The sequence below is a fragment of the Anarrhichthys ocellatus genome, unplaced genomic scaffold, assembly GCF_004355925.1.
Source record: "Anarrhichthys ocellatus isolate YVR2014 unplaced genomic scaffold, GSC_Weel_1.0 scaffold56, whole genome shotgun sequence".
Classification (NCBI taxonomy): domain Eukaryota; kingdom Metazoa; phylum Chordata; class Actinopteri; order Perciformes; family Anarhichadidae; genus Anarrhichthys; species Anarrhichthys ocellatus.
In genome coordinates this window covers 1816867-1835973 of record NW_022280086.1, presented here as the reverse complement: position 1 = coordinate 1835973, position 19107 = coordinate 1816867, and the positions used below count along the sequence as shown (strand labels likewise).

General features: G+C 41.2%; 1 protein-coding gene across 9 annotated transcripts in view; it reads left to right on the top strand.

The window, feature by feature from the left end:
* rbfox1 (RNA binding fox-1 homolog 1) overlaps positions 1-11678 on the top strand; it is a 154424-nt gene extending 142746 nt beyond the window's left edge. For 5 of the 9 annotated variants that reach the window (XM_031871168.1, XM_031871167.1, XM_031871162.1 and 2 more), the window contains 2 exons: positions 2086-2161; positions 8874-10672. In XM_031871168.1, coding sequence (XP_031727028.1) covers positions 2086-2161; positions 8874-8996 — 199 coding nt within the window. In that variant the 3' untranslated portion in view covers positions 8997-10672. Of the gene's footprint in view, positions 1-2085; positions 2162-8873; positions 10673-11133 lie in introns of those variants that run through there. The other 4 variants (XM_031871160.1, XM_031871164.1, XM_031871166.1 and 1 more) reach the window with 4 other exon arrangements.
* Positions 11679-19107: the final 7429 nt, after the last annotated feature.

Sequence of the window (19107 nt, the reverse complement as noted above, 5' to 3'; positions counted from 1 at the left end):
AAAAGCAGTAATGTGAAGCGCCACTATGAGACAAAGCATAGGCCTAACTCTTGTGATCAAACCCACTCACATCTTAAATGAAGTCACAGAAAATAAACAATTTAAGAGCCGATATGATCAGAATCCTAACACGTGAACACACTGACCAACAATGAGGTTGACGGAGAGAATAGAGCTGAAACAAGTGTATTTTCCTCTTATTAGAAGATGAAGAAAATATAGTATCGTTTCTTGGTTGACATCACTTCACACCTGAATGAACTGAATTTAAAGCTGAAGGACAACTCAGTTAAATACATTTTCTAAAATGAAGTACTTTATTTTAAGGGCCAGGTTCCCAGCCTGGCTCTGTTACATCAACCACATTTTCACACACTCACCACATTTTCCTCAAGCTTTCTGTTTGTTATGTTTTTATCCAGCTCTTATTTACTTACTTGAGATGAGAGAACATTTATTTATTATCAGAGTATGTATTATTTATAATTCATCCAGTTCAATTTGAAATTGGACAATAAATATTGTTGAGATATTATTCAATTTAACTTTCTTCATTTGATTTGACAGTTGATTTTGACAGCTCAGTTGCTACGTACAGACGTTAATACAACTGTTGGCTACTTCAATATACATCATAGCGCAAGTTAGACATTATTGTGGATTGTATTGTAACCCTTTGAGTAGGAAATTCTCTCTAACTGGACCTAGTTGAACTTTGAAATATTATACTGCAGTGGTATTTAAATACAGTAGTGATTTCTCAGAGAATAACTAAGGAGCATCATTTATCTGTAGACCTCAGGGTTTAAGACTAGACCTAAAGAAACAGTTACTGGGAACAAAGTAAAGAAATTATAACATATCACATTTTATTAATTTAGCATGGTACACAAGAGGGTTCACTGTTTTTTGTATTTTGTAGAAAATGTATTGATTGCTAACAACGCATCAAACATGTAGCCGATCACCTCACTCATTTTGTGTGGCTGGGGAGAGAGAGGAGGGTAGTAACCCGAGTTTCCCAAACTGCAAAGCTGTCATACAGAAATCAGTGTGGTAGGAGGTGAGATCATATGTGCAGAGATGACGCCGCAATGGAAGGCAGATCTCCTGCACCATGGCACCCATTCCGCTTACCGGGATGGTGTGGCCTAAGAGGTTCAATGTGTTTTCTGCTCTTAAATGCAATAATAATTGTGTTTCCTAATCCTAATAAACCATGGCAACCAAAGAATGTACAACCAAATGCAAACAATTATAATGAGAAGAACTAAAATTGTTAACCAGTAGATTAAAGAAAGATTTGTAAAACCTGTGCTGTGTATGTAATGTGGTGGAAAATTTCTAGGTTAATTGGGAGGAGAGAGTTTTCGTTCTCAAATTAATAATGAAGTCATCAGAAGATTCAAAGTTGCATTTACCCTCTATCTCTGAAATGACCCACCAATATTGTCTGAACCTGTTTTTTGTCTGTGTTCCTTTTTTGGGTTATCAATGACGCAAACAAATAAAAAAGTTAAAATGATGCAGTCATATGTTAGTTTCATTTAGGATGGGTCACTATCCCCTTATTTCAGGTTGTTAGAATTTTCACTTATCTAACTTGGACTTATTCTTACAAACTTTTCACTAACTATTTCCAGGTTTGTATTTCTGATGTTTTCTTACTTTTCACAATCGACATGGACTACCTATGAAGAATAGCAAAACCACTGTGCTGTTCATTCATTCCAGCACTTTTGTACTGGGAGGTATAATTATCATGTGCAGAACAATGAGATCAAATATATACTGTATATATAAAGCTTAGAGCTGCAGATGTACTGTATGTGCTAATTCTCAGTGACTTTGATAGTCATTATGATTTTAATAATCATGACTCGTGACTTTTTGTCGGTGTGATAGTTCAATAATTACATGTATCTGTAAAAATAATGTGTAACCTGCCTTTATATTCATATGTATATCCCAGATAATTAGTAAATAAACAAGACAGAACTAATGTGAACTCATTTTAAGTCTCTGCTAGACTGCCAAGATGGAATTTGAGTTAACCATCCTTTGCTATCTCATGTATTTCTACAGTTACGGACGGGTATATGCTGCCGACCCCTACAGCCACACACTCACTCCAGCAGCCACATACAGCGTTGGTGCCATGGTAAGACTATCGTGCCTGCCACACAAATTTGTTCCATCTCTGGTCCTCTTCACATCATGCATTATCCCACATTATCCCTTTTTTCAAAGTATTTAAAATCAAATGTTTCTCCAAAATACATTTTAAAATTAAGCTTTCATGTCTTGCATGTCAGCTGCTTGTATTTACATTGTTTAGAGCTGCACCTGGTGCACAGGCTTGAGTGGAGTGAGACTAACTGACCAATCATTGCATTTGGTGTTGTTGATTAGGGTATTGTCAACATAAGCCTGATACGTTTTTTGTGGCCATAGCTACAAAAAATATTGGCCATAACTCTTAGATACCATACAATTCAAAAGATTAGGGGGGGTAACGAGGTTGGCGTCAGCAGATCTGAGGTTGCGGTTGGGAGCGTGTCGGTGCAGGAGGTCCGAAAGGTATGAAGGGCGAGGTTATGGAGGGCTTTGTATGTGATGAGGAGAATCTTGAACTGGATTCTTTGCTGTATGGGGAGCCAGTAGAGGTTCTGAAGGACTGGGGTGATGTGGTCTCTGGTGCGGGAGTGGGAGAGCAGACGGGCAGCTGAGTTCTGGATGTATTGTAGTCTGTTGATGATTTTGGTGGATGAGCCGTACAGGATGCTGTTGCAGTAGTCCAGTCGAGAGGTGATGAAGGTGAGGATGAGTGTTTCAGTGGCTGAGGAGGAGAGGGAGGGGCGTAGACGGGCGATGTCACATTGTTAGAACTAAATTAACCTTGATGCAGTACTGCTTGATGCTTGACCCTAGTAGGATATTGTAGGCCTTAAAGCACCAGTATGTAGGATTTGGTGGCATCTAGTGGTCAGGCTGCAAATTGCCACCAACTGAACTCCCCACTGCTCCCTTACCAAGCATGTTGGAGAACGACAATGGCCTTCAGCTAACATAACAACGTGAAAGTCTCTCTAGAGTCAGTGTTTGGTACGTCCATTCTGGGCTTCTGTAGAAACATAACGGTGCAACATGGCGGACTCTAACTTAGAGTCCGCCATGTTGCACCATTATGCAATTAAGTTATTCTATATAATTCAAGTGTTGGGGTTTGATCTCTTCAAGGAAAATGAGTTTGCCTTGTATCTGTGTTCTCATAATTTCGGTCACTACTCAAAGCTCATTACAATAGGTGAGATTTGGATTGGCTGGTAAATTGAAAGCTTCACCTTCAAGCTGAGCTCCTTCGTCACAACAGCAGTGTGGTACAGCGTCTGCATTAATTGTGTTCCATCTTACCCTCACACGTGAAGAACACTCCAAGACTGACGACTGAGGAAGCCATCACAACTACATTATCTGGAAAAAAAGCAGAGATCCAATCTCAAACTGAAATAGTACAATCTTTGCAGAGAATATCATCACAGCGTTATACAAGCCACGTAGCGATGGTACTGGCACCCCATACTTCCGAAGAACTCCTTAAAACACACCCTGGGAGACATGGCCTTCTTCAAGGCTACAGAGCACTATCATCCAGACTGGACTAGGCAAACTCCCCTCCAGTAGCCTTGTAAGTAAAGAGCTGATCCACTGCTCCACGACCGGGATGGAATTTACATCTGAGATCTGACTAACAGACAGTGTTTTCCAACACTCTTTGTGGTATCCTGACACTTGGAGAAGCACTGTAGTGCTTTCAACTGAGCTCCCTGACTTTCCAACAGGTAGTAACCCCTTGGCCTGTGCCCGGAAGGCTCGTTAAGTTAATCCGACCTTAAGAGTGGGGATCAATAAAATTGTATTGAATCCCCTAGTCATGAATCTGCTTATGAAACCCCAACCCACAAATCCAAACATTTTCAAGTTATCGATAACTAACAGATACAACACGCACGTCCAGAACTGACAGCAGAGGGTTACCCAGAGTGTCATAGTAAAGTGTAGGGCCAACAAGAAAGCTGCGGTATTTGACAAGTTGGGAGTGAGAATCTCCTCCACTCTTCCGAAAATGAATAACCCATTGGCCCTTTGCCCTCTGACCGGTACACCCATAGCTCTGTGCTGTGGTCTCTGACTGATGATCAATTCCAACCTCTTTTTAGGAGAAAATTGACTGTAGGAAAGAGACAAAGTGGTCAGTGCATTTTGGGCCATGAATAGTGTCTGCAGATACTCCTTTTGCGCAGCATACAGCCCTGACAACCTTTACCAATACGCTGAGGTAGCTTTTTTGTAGCCTGAAAGGCTAAAGCCAGGCCAAAATATCTGCTAAGTCGTCACCACACCACTCCCTACTGCTATATGTGTACAATATTAACTGAAGTTGACTCAGGTGAGTGAATCAAAACGTTTAGCAACTCAGATCCTCCTTCTGGCAGCTAGACAGTAAGAGTAAGTAAGACATGCTGAGAGAGGTTTTTATTGTAAAGTGAGTGAGGGAGACAGTGGAAATGATGCCCTTGTATTGAGATGGACTTGAACGAATCTAAACCTATCCTTCAACAGCTGTGCCAATTAAGCCCATAAAGAGTTTACTTTCATCATGTGCAGGGTTGTAGGATCTAAAGCACCTTCCAAAGATAGCTCACCAAACATGCTAACAGCCAGCATTAAAGATCAAGTAATTAGAAGCAGTTAAGATTTGTCTGCTGTTTGGATGTTTTTGACAAAAGGCAGAGCAGACCAGAGCTGACTGTGTGTATCTGTGTGTCCAATCAATACGCCTTCTCTTAAGTAGTCTATTGGTTCATATACGTACATATACAATTGCATTGTTAGCTATATATTTAATTCCACCAACTGCACTCCACAATCTCCACACACGCTTCACTGCCACCCCACCCCCTTTCCCACCCCATCCTCTTCTTCAGTTGCTGTGCTTTTCTGCAGCGCTGACATCTCCTCACTTAAACTTAATTGAATTGTCTGTGCTGCTAACGGCAGTCCAAATGACACATTAATCCCGCCTGTAAAAGGTGATGAATGTCTTCATGCTTTGGCAGCCCAGTCCATGTTAGTTATTACATTTCTAATTTGGTGGATACCACCTCACCCTGCACTCCCTGGTAATGAAATAATTAGTCATTTTGATAATTAAATCCCTCGTGAAGCAGCAGCCGCCTGGAAGAGGCGAAGGAGGAAAGAAGTGAAGAAAGCTGAGCGGACTGGAGGGAAAGATTGTCAAAAGTTCCTGGCAAACAGAACCATCCAAACTCAACAGCTCATTGTGTTTTGGCTTCAAATAAGGTTTAAAGTGTCAATACAATACACCAATGTCTTTGGCGAAGATGCTACACCTAATATTCTTTATTCTTGTATAATATCTTACAAAAAGTTCCTCCTCATTTTCTTATGTTTTCCTACAAAAGCCGTCCGTCTTCACAGGAAAAAAATGAAGTTCGGTTTAGGCAACAAAACAACTTAGTTAGGTTTAGGAAAATATCGTGGTTTGGGTTAAAATAACTACAGGAGTGCCGTTACTGAAGTACGCAAGTTGTGTGACAAATAAAGATATATAAGATATATATTTTTATGTATGGCTACATCGCTAACATATCAATATTAAACATACCGCAAATTGGGTTACCTTTTTTTTGAAAGCCCATTACTAATGTTAAATATTTGACCTATCATTAGGTCCTGAAATACTACATTTTCCCAATTCCAATTGCTTCCCGCTCCTTGTTTGTCCTGGAAATAGTTCCATTTAGCCCTATTGAAGGATGTTCCAATTTCCTTGTTTCTGCTCTGAGGACTGAGGATCGAGAAGCGAGGACGGATCTCTGAGGAGACAGGAAAAAGGATACATGACACCAACAGACCCCTTTCTTAGAAATCTGTGTCACTGGACGCTGCAGCTGATCAGGATGCTGCATAACATCACTGCGGACCGAAGTGAACTGACAAACAACAGAATCCACTGAGTTTTAGTTTGTATTCATTTTCTGATTAACCATCTGGTTCAAATGTGTGGATATCTATCAACTCTGATTTACAAAAGAACCATACACAACTTTCTTCATATATTCTCTCTTAATAATCTGTTACACTTCATTTTGTTAGGGAGAAGAGGAGAGTCTAAAAAATATATTTTAGTTATATATCATCATTTCCTTTCAGTCACATGTGAGGCTGGATATCCCTGTACATTGGGTATAAATGTAGTTTAATGGAAGACTTATTCTCCGCTTTCCCTACAACATTTGGGTCAATATATTATTTCTACACATTATAAGATATTCTAGTAAAATCATTGTTCATGAATTATTTCATATAACAGAATATCAATAAATATAAATGAATAAAATTGTAAATTTCAAAAAAACGTGTTGCTATGCGTAGAAATAGAGACTCTGATGCAGAGAACAGAGGGAGGCAAACCTGGATGCATATACTGTATATTAATATACTCATTTGGGATATACTTTTTTTTTTTTTTTCTAGTTCCATTAGTCTTACCAATAGCCACTAATTATCCGACCCATCCGGTATGAAAACTTTCTGACACCATTCTTTGAACTAATGCACCTTTCAGCTACCCCTGAATCCAACCCTCACCCATGCAAAGAGCTCAGCTGTCCCAACTAGCATGGTGGGAAGTTTCGTCTGAATGCCGCTGCCTGCTGAGTGCTCAGTTGATATCTAGTCCCACTAATCCTACAAATAACCACCAGATTAGCAACCTGTCTGGAACCATGAATGCTGTCTCTTTACCTATCTTTCCAAAGAACAGTTACCGTATGAATCTGTGTAATCATGGAAAGGTCTTTGCACACACGTCTGTATGTTTCTTCCGAAAGTGTTGCATGTTTAAAAATAAATATGATCTCACATTGTGTCGATCATGTTTACACACCGACAAAGAAACCTGCTCAGAAAACAATAGTGAGGGTCCAACATTTGAGGTTTTGTGTTTTGTTGCATTTGTCTTGTCGACCTGTTTGACCACTCAGAGCCACGTAAACTGGCATCTGATAAACTGATTCACTTCATTCCTCTCCCAGCACAAATCGCTTTTCGACGGAAAATGAAAGCATACATAGATGAGGAATTGAAAGATAGATTGTGGCAGATGATTGCGAAACTGCTTGGAAATCCAGGATGGTCGCAAATCAAAGGATGTAGGAATAGATTGGACAGTAGTGATTGTGCACTAGGCAGCTAAACTGCCATTCATTCATTACCCCCGTTCAAGACTAGAGTAACATATTAAACATATCATACCACAAAATATTTATATGTAGCATTAGATGTTATATAAGCCTACTTATGTTTCTATAATATTCACAAAGACCTCTTCCTCTGGTGCCTATCCATGCTGTGGAGCAAGATGAGCCTTGGGAATTTGCAACCAAAATGATGTCATAACTTCCATTGATTATTGCCAGCGAAGCCTCCGTACTTCTCGACAGAAAAAAAGTCACGGAGAAAACAATAAACATGACCCAAAATCCCCATTGTGCTGATTCTCTCGGTAGCAGGGGTTGAAGTAGGCCCGTACGGTCCGGTACTCTCCGTACCACTATGAGATTCAGTGCTGGTACAGTACCAGGAAGAAGAGACAGCAGCTGCCTGCCAAAACCTCATACAAGAACCATCATGATTTTCAACAAGAAAACACATCTGCTAACATTAGGTCAGTAACATACAGTTAGCTTGGATAAGGAGGTAATGTGGTCAGCTCGTTTGTCTGTTTATTTGTTCACACTGTGGGATGAGGCATTCCTGCTGCATTCATGTGGTGTTGTGTTAAGCAATAAAGTAGTGCCCATGTTGTTTCCACATTACGACTGAAGCTCATGAACACCTTTTGAAAAACAATTAGCATGAAGTGTTTCTAATGTCCTTCTACACCATATGGTGTTAAACGTGTGTGTGTTTAGGGATGAATGAAGGAGAACAAAATGAAGTGATGAAGGTTGAGGTAGAAGTAACGGCAAGAACTTCAATATACTTCCCCCCCTGCAAGGCACTGATATTATCACATACCTTCTGAGTTTGAGGAAATACGGTCGGTCATTTGAGGTGGAACTTTTACCTGAATTAGAGACAAGCAGATTGGCAGAGGATTCATTCTAAGAGTAGGAGCATCTACCACTGAGAATGTCTGGCCAGTTAGAACGTCACTCCTTCTCTGATGGACAGCTTTGTAAAAAGATTCATAAATGCAATTTCATCTGGACACGTACAGCGGAAACTGTTTTCAACATTCTCTTTCAACTGTGAATTTCACAGAAATAAATGACATTTCATAATACATCTAAAATGACTGCTGCTAAATGCTGCAACTACCTCAAAATCTCCATCACCTCCACCCAGTGAAAACCAGCAAGTTCCATCATCAAGATTAAGCCCCTCCTGGTTCCCATTCTGCTTAAAATCACCTTTTGACTTGATTTCTTTGATCTTTTACTCCACTTGTTCACAGTTGTATTGACTGGATTTCTTTCACATAGCAGTTGGCATGCACCCCTGGCATGAAGCGTCTCGCTGTGCTTGCTGCATGACGGTTGCTCCGGTCATTGGTCTTTTCATCCCCCCATGGGTTTGCACTGGAATAACGGTAATGTAATGTTGAAACGCTAGTTGTAGTGTGTGCGGGACTAAAGAGGCTAATGAGGGCTTGTGTGTGTGTGTGTGTGTGTGTGTGTGTGTTTCTATGAATGTGTGTTTGTGCATTCTCTCCTGGGTGTGTGTGCCTGTGTGTGTGCGGGTGAACCACTGTGTTTGTCCGTGCGTTTGTGTGTCTGTTTCAGAACGCGTTCACCCCGCTGACAGATGCGAAAACTCGGAGCCATACGGACGACGTGGGGCTAGTGCTGTCCTCTCTCCAGGCTAGTATATACCGGGGAGGCTACAGCCGCTTCGCACCCTATTAGCGACACCTCCAACCTATACTCAACCTTCCAACAGGACGGAAAGAAAGTGTGTGTGAGCGCGAGTGTGTGAGTGAATGAACCCTAACCCTTACAGGGAGAACGAGTTACGGAGGCCTGGGTAATGCAATACATGCAGTTTGTGCATCATTTCAGCTTCTCCTAAGTGAGAAGTACAAAAAAAGAATAAAATGACAGCTGATATTTTTCCTCTTATACCTCAGATATTTTGTGCTGTGTATTTTGATATTGTGGTTTTTTAATTTCTAAAGATTTCAACCTAGATTATCAGCTGTAGTTCTGTCCATGGTAGTATTATTAGAGAGCTGCTAGAGCGCTGATTAGGACAAAAATGACACATTTATCAGATTCAAGTTGTTAGGGCTTGTATAAAACTCCAACCTTGTAAGATAGGTCATAGTCACACATCGGGTTGTTCTGTTTTGTAAGAGTGTTATGGTGACTATGCTAGTCATGTGTTGTTTTACTTGTGTCAGCTTTCTTTGGCACCTCCTCTGTCAGTTTAGCAATGCAATCTTTTGAGGAAGTCAAGGAGCCTTTGAAAACATGGACAAAGACCAAAAGTTCTCCTCTGAACCTTTGCGAGCAGGGTGGGTCAGCAAAAGAAGCTGAGAACAGCCATTGTTGCTATTATGAAGTCCATCATCCTGAGATCTCCAAAACTAAAATGTCTTGTTACCATGAGAACACGTCGTTTACTTGTGGCTGCAACCTTTCTGGCATTTGCTCATAGTTATTTTGCCAAACCAAGATAATAATTCTTTTAAGAGACAAAATCCCATGTAGTGTCTCCATAGTCATGGAAACTGCATGTATTGTAGCCCAATACCATTTAATGCTACATGAGGAGGTTTGTTTTGTAATTTACAACATTGCATTACATTGAAAAAGAAAGAACATTTCCATGTAAGTTTGACTTTCTATCTCATAATTACAAAATCCCATCTCTAACATATGTCAAATATAATCATCATCCACCAAACGTCAACGTCTGGGCCCAATCAGAATAGCATGTGCATGAGCTTTACACTGAGAATAGATGCTGCAAATGTAGCTATGAGCAGTCCGTCTGATTTGGTGGGAATTTAGGATCAGCAGCTGACAGCAAGTAAACTTTGACCCAAGCTGTTTCTATAGCAGTGCAATCCAATGACACCAGTCACAAGTCGTGTTTTGACTGACGCAGCATCACAGATATTTCTCCTTAACATCTCACCTAACAGATATTACACTCAACACCAAAACATAGCCGTTAACATGATATAAAAACCCTTCATAAGAGGTACGTTCCACCTGCTTCTCAGTGACTGATGAGGACATCACTTCATGGACCAGGTCCAGCATTGAGGGAGAGAGCTACAGACTGTAAGTCATCTCTCAGGGAGACTCCTCACCGTCCATGTGCATCCAGTAAAAGAGCTTGTTGTTGCCGCTGACGGTTCACATAGTTGTTGGACACGTCTGACAACATTGTGGAGATAATTCAACTCTTCCTGTTTGTTATTATGTCACGTGACTTGTTGCCAGGAGACAACGGTGGAAACGTGAGTGAGAGTTGTTGTCACAGTTTGTTGTGTCGGAGTACAGAAAGTGTACCTTATTGTTATCTCAAAGATGTCCATGTCATGGCTAAATATTGAGCTGATTTCAGAACGAGACGGAATAAAAAGCTGGATCAAGAAGAAGCCATTATTTCCACAATGTTGTCAGACACGTCCGACAACTATGTAAGCCGTCTGAGAGATGACATTACAGTCTGCAGCGCTCTCCCTCAATGCTGGACCTGGTCCATGAAGTGAGGTCCTCATCAGTCACTGAGAAGCAGAAACATGAGGAGGTAGAGTCCAGGTAGAATAGTATCCTTTAACCCACATCATCAGCACATCACTTCCTATGGCTCCATTGATTACACAGGCTAACAATAACTACTCATACTGACATGGTGAACCTCTGATAATCATGAGATACTAAGTCACAACTACACGACGAGCTCTCCACATCTTTTTCTCTCCTTTGGTGAATGATGTGTGTTTCATAATAACAACATTCTCTGTTTGATGTTACTATAGTCAGAATGAGAAGAATGTCTCTAATGAGGGCATTTCTGCTTTGTCATAAGGTAATGAAAAGGAAAATACAAGAGGACAAGAAGTATTAGCAGTGACAGCTGCTCTCAGCTTCCACAGATGTCCAGGTGTAGTTCAGCTCCCTCTTTAGGGAGAGAGCGGTGTGAGTCAGCACTGCTCATATCTCACATCTCTTCAAGCCAAAGCTTCTGATGGACGTATCTGGGGTGTTATGTGTATAGTGCGGATTCTACATAGATACAAATTATGACATGAGAAAAAAGAATTGCCATAGCAACCAAACTGTTCAACCATTTAACTGCTTAGCCCACATGCTGTGATATTTAAAAAAATGAGGGTCAAAAGCAGAGATTTGTTGAGACGAATCAGATGAATTGAAAAATTGTGAAGGAAAAGTCAACGAACGTCAAATCTGAACTTTAAATGTCCTCTTCTGTACGGAGGAGCCATCAGATACACCTCCAACATATTCACTGCTTTAAGTGATGACTTCTATATACAGGAGCTATAAATAAAAAAAACATATACATATATATGCCATCCATCCATCCATTTTCCACCGCTTATCCGGGGTCGGGTCGCGGTGGCAGCAGGTCAAGCAGGCCGACCCAGACCTCCCTCTCACCGGCAACATGTTCCAGCTCATTCTGGGGGATCCCGAGGCGTTCCCAGGCCAGCTGGGAGATGTAATCTCTCCAGCGTGTTCTGGGTCTTCCCCGGGGTCTCTTCCCAGTTGGACGTGCCTGGAAAACCTCCAGTGGGAGGCTTCCAGGAGGCATCCTAATTAGATGCCCGAACCACCTCAGCTGACTCCTTTCGACGCGAAGGAGTAGCGGCTCTACTCCAAGCTCCCTCCTGATGACCGAGCTCCTTACCCTATCTCTAAGGCTGAGCCCGGCCACCCTACGGAGGAAACTCATTTCGGCCGCTTGTAGCCGCGACCTTGTCCTTTCGGTCACGACCCAGAGTTCGTGACCATAGGTGAGGGTAGGGACGTAGACCGAGTGGTAAATCGAGAGCTTTGCCTTCCGGCTCAGCTCCCTCTTCACCAAGACGGTCCGGTGCAGCGCCTGCTTTACTGCTGCAGCCGCACCGATCCGTCTGTCGATCTCCCGCTCCATCTTACCTTCACTCGTGAATAAGACCCCGAGATACTTGAACTCCTTCGCTTGAGGTAGGCACTCCGTCCCCACCTGGAGGGAGCAATCCACCGGTTTCCGGCAGAGAACCATGGCCTCAGATTTGGAGGTGCTAACTCTCATCCCCGCCGCTTCACACTCGGCTGCAAACCGCCCCAACATGAGCATAAACCTCAAAGTTTTAAGACCCTGCAGGAAAAACCCCAACAACCCAAATTGCTGGTTAAAGGAATGTCCAATCCCTTACCCATCAACTACATGCCAAGGCCTGGTGATATAATAGGTTAATCATATATGTACAGTATATATATATGTATATATACATATATATATATATATATATATATATATATATATAGATATATGTATATCAGTGGTCAAAGCCCATGTGTCTATTTTATCTCTTTCTTCATTTAGTTTGTCTTATTTTGTTTTTCTTTCATTCTTAAAGTTGAAGGAATGTAAAGTACGGTGTAATAATCCAACAATGTATAATAGTTCAACTGTTCTCTCATATGAAAACACAATGGTATGATGTTTTAGAATTAGAGGAGTAGATCAGTTGTTAGGGCGAGCTATCTTATTTTCTATCCATTGTTCTGATTTTTATGAACTCTTTACAAACAATGTAATCACAATGTACATACTCTCATTCTTTGATTTGATTGCTTTCTTTTGGTCAGCTGGACCCTTCTGCACATGTAACTTGTCTGTTCAGATAAACCTGAGACATATTTCAACTTTTGCGAACCTTTTTTTGTCAGTTCTGTAATTTCTGATTCTCTTTCCTCTCATGTTCTTCTTAACATGTTATCATTTCTGTTATTTCCTAGAACTCAAACTTTACTCTTGAAAATTAACTGTTTGAATATTATAATACTAAATTAATATGAGAAATAAACAGGCTAATCTACAGTATGATGTAAATAGAAGTGAATGGTATAAATCTGCAGTGTATTTGAAAAGCACTACATGGGCAACAGGAGCTCTGCTACGGCTGCATTGCAAGCCAGCCTACGGGCCGCTTCCTGTGCCACATTCTGTTTACAACTATTCCCAATTACTGGTGTTGTTACATATCTCCCTTTTTGTATTTATAACAGATTAGATAGGAAAACCTCTCAGATGCATTACATTATAGAAAAGGCAGCAGTAAGAGCATCGGGGCTGCTGGGCTCAGAAACTGGACAACTGGTAGTCCTCACTATGCTGAACGTCTGACTCCGAACTACTTTATACAAGCTCTGCTTCCAGTAGGTGTTGTGGTTCAAAACAAGGCTTCCTACTCAGTCATTGTATGTGCATGCACTATGGTTCTTCCACTAATCAATAACCATCAATAAAGTTTGGTTTTCTCAAGAAGTTCTCGTCTGTTCAAGCCACATTGCATTTGGTCTGACCGTGTTGTTATTGCTCTACTGTACTGTGTGTTGTTTTATATGTTTCTTATTGTCAACGGTCGGCATGAAAACACGAAAAACTGCTGTGTGTCCGTCTCTCAGTACTTCCTGACTTTCTCTGGCTCTCAGCCCATTGGTTCCTTCTGGCAACGTAAATAATGACCAACAACTCACAAATATATTGTTTCTTTTCTGAAAAAGGGTCAGTAACTAAAACAGCTGGTCATCGTAGTTTTCAGCAAACGTTACTCAAACAGGAGAGAATAGTGTTTTGTTTCAGCTGCTCATTAATACATGCTTTACATGTGATAGATAATAGTCAAAATAAACTGCAGTGTGTGTTCACGGTAATGATGTAACATGCCACCTCGTGCAACAGTGTGGTTCATGTCGGCCTCTGGTGGCCAACAGGAGTATTACAGCTTATAAAAGCATGTAGATCGCGCTTAGAAAACGGATCACCAGTTGTTCTCTTCTCACTTGCCTCTCAGGGCTTCGGTACACATCTTTTAATCTAGCGGATCATTTACACTTGTTTGCAATTAGCAACAAGCATCGGTCAATACTGAAGCCACTTTTTCAAAACTCTTACAGTCTGCAATACCAACATGCATCCAAAACACTTCATACATGTCTCAAAACACTGACAACTATTCCCACTCAGAAAGGAAACAATGTCAGCCATAACACACGGTTTTTTCATATCCTTGCACTTAGTAATTTACTTGCAAAATAAAAAGTTGAAACAAAAACTAACTTCCTGAAAATCCAGAAACATCAACAACATGTGCAGTCTAATCAGGCACAACTGTACAGTACTGTTGGGGGTTCCAGTCCTCCTCAACTTGGAAAGAATCTTCTGGAATGTTTAATCCAACCATGCAGTCTTCAGAAGAAGTGTCTCCACGCCCCGCATTCATGGCATCCAGTAAGAGCTTGTGGTCATGTGGATGGTGGTCGTACACCTTCCACCTCCACGCAGAGAAACACTCCTATGCTTTAGGAGAGGGGAGTATGGAGGCAGAAATAGTACTGACATCCTGGGATGCTGTGACTGCAGCAGAGTGGTGGAATACCAGATCATCCCACAAAACAAACAAGAGAGGCCAGTTCCTTGCCCCTCAGCTTCTCTCCTCCACTGGAACGAGTGGATTATGCAGGTCAACCAGAAGAGAAATGAATGAGGCCAGTGAGTGGTTTGTGTAACAGCAAACCATTGTGGGACAGTGCTGCACACATTGTGATGTTAGCTCCTCTAGGGTCTGGGACTTCCGCGGTTTCTCTCTGTCCAATCCCATTTCTTCCCCTGCGGCGTGTTTTTCCCAGGATGAATCCACTCTTCTTTCTCACATGGCGGTGAATGTGCTCGCTCCGTAAAGGTGCCTCGCTTAGATTCTGTATACATATGCATATAAGTTGTGGTGGAGTTTTTGATTCACAGTTACTTTGTGCTCGCTGTCCTCTCTGATAACCTGTTTCTCTGTCTTTCGACATTAGATGTCTTTCTGGTCAAAATCATTCAGATCTTCAAAACTTTTTTAAAAAATAATATACTGATTTATATCTTGGCTAAGTACTCAGTCCAGTCGCCTTAGAGTGGCTGGTATTGTTTTCACCTTGTGTGAAATCATGGACAGAATGTCATCTGTAGCAGAACTACCACAGAAGTCTTTAGTACTTTTCCAGTTGCTTGTCTGTCTGTAGTCAGATTTGTCACAGTACTATTGTCACAATAGATGCAGTCACGAATATTCTCAGGTGTAAAGTAGGATCACCTAGAGTAGCTGGATAAGAAGTGGTGAATGTGGCTAAGTGGAGAGCAGAGCCGCCCTTCAATCAGAGGATCGTCAGTTCGATCCCTGGCTCCGGCTCCACTAGTCGCATGTCCTTGAGCAAGACACTTAACCCCAACAGTTGCCCCCGTAGCTGTTCCTGCAGTGTGATAGAATCTGAATTGTAAGTCACTTTGGATAAAAGCGTCTGCTAAATGATGACATATTGTAACCCGTCATTGCATCATAGTCCTTGTGACCTCACATGCTTGTAACTTTATTCTGACATGTGGTCTCACATACATAGCAGCAGCAGCTTTGGGGATCTGTTAAGTGTAATTGCATTTTTTGGAGCATCGTGGGGGAATCTCATTCCAGGTCCATAACGAGTTCCGTCTTAACTTGCTCTATACAATAAGTACAATAAGTGTTTTTTCTCTATACAATAAGTACAGATAAAATGATTGTTCATGCTCTCCATACCTCTTTAAGTTTGCCTTAAATCCCTCGTAAGACGTGTGTCGGAGCTTTTATTACCGCTACTGCTTTCATGTTGCTGCCTGCTATCATAATCTGCTATTATCGCATCATTAATTATGTAAATTCTTCCGTGATCATTCCTGCCCACGTTCTCAATACATGCATATAACTGGTGGTGGCGTGTTGGCTCAATGTCTATTTTGCTGTTCACTGTTTCCTTTATATTTGTTTTTTTATTTCCAGATAACTCATCAGATCTGATTAATATGTAATTCAGCTAATTACTAATATTCACATATTCAACTAATTCTTTACATCCAGGTATTCTACTATTACTACATATTCATCTATTTTGCCAATTACTTATATTCATTGTATTTCACTAATAGCTATTTATGTGCATTCTGCAATTCATTTTCATTATGTTTTACTAATTGCCCATATTTATTGTCTTCTGATATGTGATTTCGGGTGAGAGGTGTTGTATCATAGTACCTTGTAATTAGCGCTCTATCCATTCTATTGTATTAAAAGTGGTTCACATTCTTGTATTCTCATCATCTTGAATAGGTTATCTGCTATATTTTCATTGCGTCTGTAATTGCTCACCATCATGGTATCTAATAAGTGACGTCATGTACATCGTATATCCAAGTGGGTCAGATCCATCGCATTGCTCATTCTCAGGTCACTGCTGACCTCTTCTGGTTAAATCCATTCAATGTTCTATGAGTGATGTATGATTCATTAAATGTGGAATGTAACGGAGACTTACTGCTGAGCCAAATCCATATCATTTCATGCCTGTTATTCCAGTACACTCAAACTGCTGCTATTCAGGTCACTAGCCATTGCTGGCTAAAGCCGATACATTGCAAGCAGGGCATTGCTGTCCTCAAGAAACCGTAGATGCTCTGGTCAGTGCTGGCCTGGTCATTGCAGCGCTTTTGTTCCTGTCCACTCATTCATGGTAAGTCGTTGATTTTCTTTTCCTCAAATTCCCGTCATGCTCCTCGTTATGCTTCTTCTGTTAGCAGCTTATGTCATCTTCATCGCTCATTTGTAAACAGTTTCATTCCCGCTTGGTAATTAAACATTGTTTTGGGGGAAATGTTGTTCATTTTGTCTTTTTGGGGGTTAAGCTTGCTGCTGCTCAGGGCAGACGCCGTCCATTACAAATCTGCCTGTAGAGTCCAAGCGCTAAAGACTCTGTCAAAACTTTATCAACACATATCATCTGTTAATAATGAACTGTTATCTTTTCTTCATCTGACTTGTCTCTCTGATTGAACCATCAAGCCACTTTACCTACAGAGCTGTAGTTACCGTTGAGGACTTGATTTCAGGTCCTCAGTATCTTTGCAAGGAATGTTTTTTCATGAACTATGAATTAATTTACAGTTTTTGTTTAATACCGCTTTCTTCACTGTGTATTTAAGTATGTGATGATGTTAAGATCAGATAGTTTTTTCTTTGTTCTTAAATGCCTGAGGTCAGTACATTTCACATGTTGTACACTGCACATGAGACGGTGTGAATCACTTTCTTATATCTTTTCTCTTCTTTAAAGGTCAGGGTTAGGCTGTTTTAGATGCGTTTCAGAAATAAATGTGGATCCATTTATTGAGAAAATGCTTTTTCACCCTGCAGGCCACCGTCAGACAAACGCAGGAGGGACACCATCCATTATTCATCATGTCACCTCGCTGGCAGTGAAGTACTTTGGGATCAAGTGAAATGTGCATGTCATCCCTGCTCTCTAATTGAAGCAAAGAGAAGAATTACTCTGCGACAGAATTTGATTAGTGTCATTCGAAAAATATAGCCGGGGGGGTTAGGCAGAAAGATAAGCAATATAAAATGTTTAAATGTGATAAAAGGTTGACATTACAGATGGTAATTATGTCTCGCTAGCTTAGAAACAGGTGATCAATAATGAATGCACAGCAGGTCATGTGATATAATTCAAACTGCTTATTCATTTTGCAACTTTATTATAGCTTTTCATGCATTTACCCAATACACAGTATAATGTGTGTGTGTGTGTGTGTGGGGAAATGAAATGCTCTGCAGTCCCACAGATGGAATCGTGGCATTCTGGTCCTTTAGGAGATTCTCCAGTCTGACACTTTACCCTGCTCTACATTCCATAGTCACCTCATTAACAGCAGGAGCAGTGAACACATCTTCAGATGTACACAGACCTTCGCTAAGAAAACTACAGTTAAAGTACCTGATTTCATTTTCACAGTTACATCATCGCTCAACACGGACGAGGTAAGAAAATGTATTTGTACCATAAGCTCCTGATATGCACAGATGTATATATGGTCTATGTGATTGCATGAGTTTTTCAGACCGTAGAGGTCGATTTTTCCGGGGATAGCTGCTGCTCCGAGGCGGCGGCGGCCGGGTCTGGGGATAGCTGCTGCTCCGAGGCGACAACTGGAATCGGCAGGATCGGCGACCGGACACGGGGAGCTGGAGTCGGTCGGACCGCTGACAGGACACGGGGAGCTGGAGTTAGCTGCGGCCCAGCGGGGACGGGAGTCCGACCCTTCTTCTGCCTCTGTCTCCTCCGAGGGTTGAGCAGGCAGTCCATCATGTCACGTTTCTCCTTCTGGACACTCGGAGGCCCTTCATAGGCCAGACGGGTTCCCGCTAACTGCTGGTACCACTCATGGAGAACACACTCCAAACTGTGGTCTGCTGAGTCCATTTTTGGCCAGATCATTCTGTCACGGGACATAATGAGGACTCAAATGCAGACAGTCAGGTGAAGAGAAAAAGGGTTTAATGAACAAACCAAAAACACACAGGGTATCCAAGGACAATAAACAGTGCAGTTAGGAGATGGAGAATTTAGTGTCCCTTATTCAGAAGAGAACTCACTATGTTGTTTAAACTAAGTTCTGTTTAATTATGCTGTACTTAGATTTAAGTGTAATTATGTTAAGTTTATACAGTTATTCTGATTTGTCACTTTTGCTTGATTTTGTTACACATTCTAATTATTGTGTGTGTGTGTGTGTGTGTGTGTGTGTGTGTGTGTGTGTGTGCGGAAATAATAGGTGCATGCAGCTCCACTATATAGTGAAGTCCCCTCTTTGATAGATAGACATCACTCAAAGAAGTTCCCTCTTTGATAGGTAGACATCACTCAAAGATGCAAGTCCCCTCTTGGCAATTTCTTTAAAAAAAATTAAAAAACACAT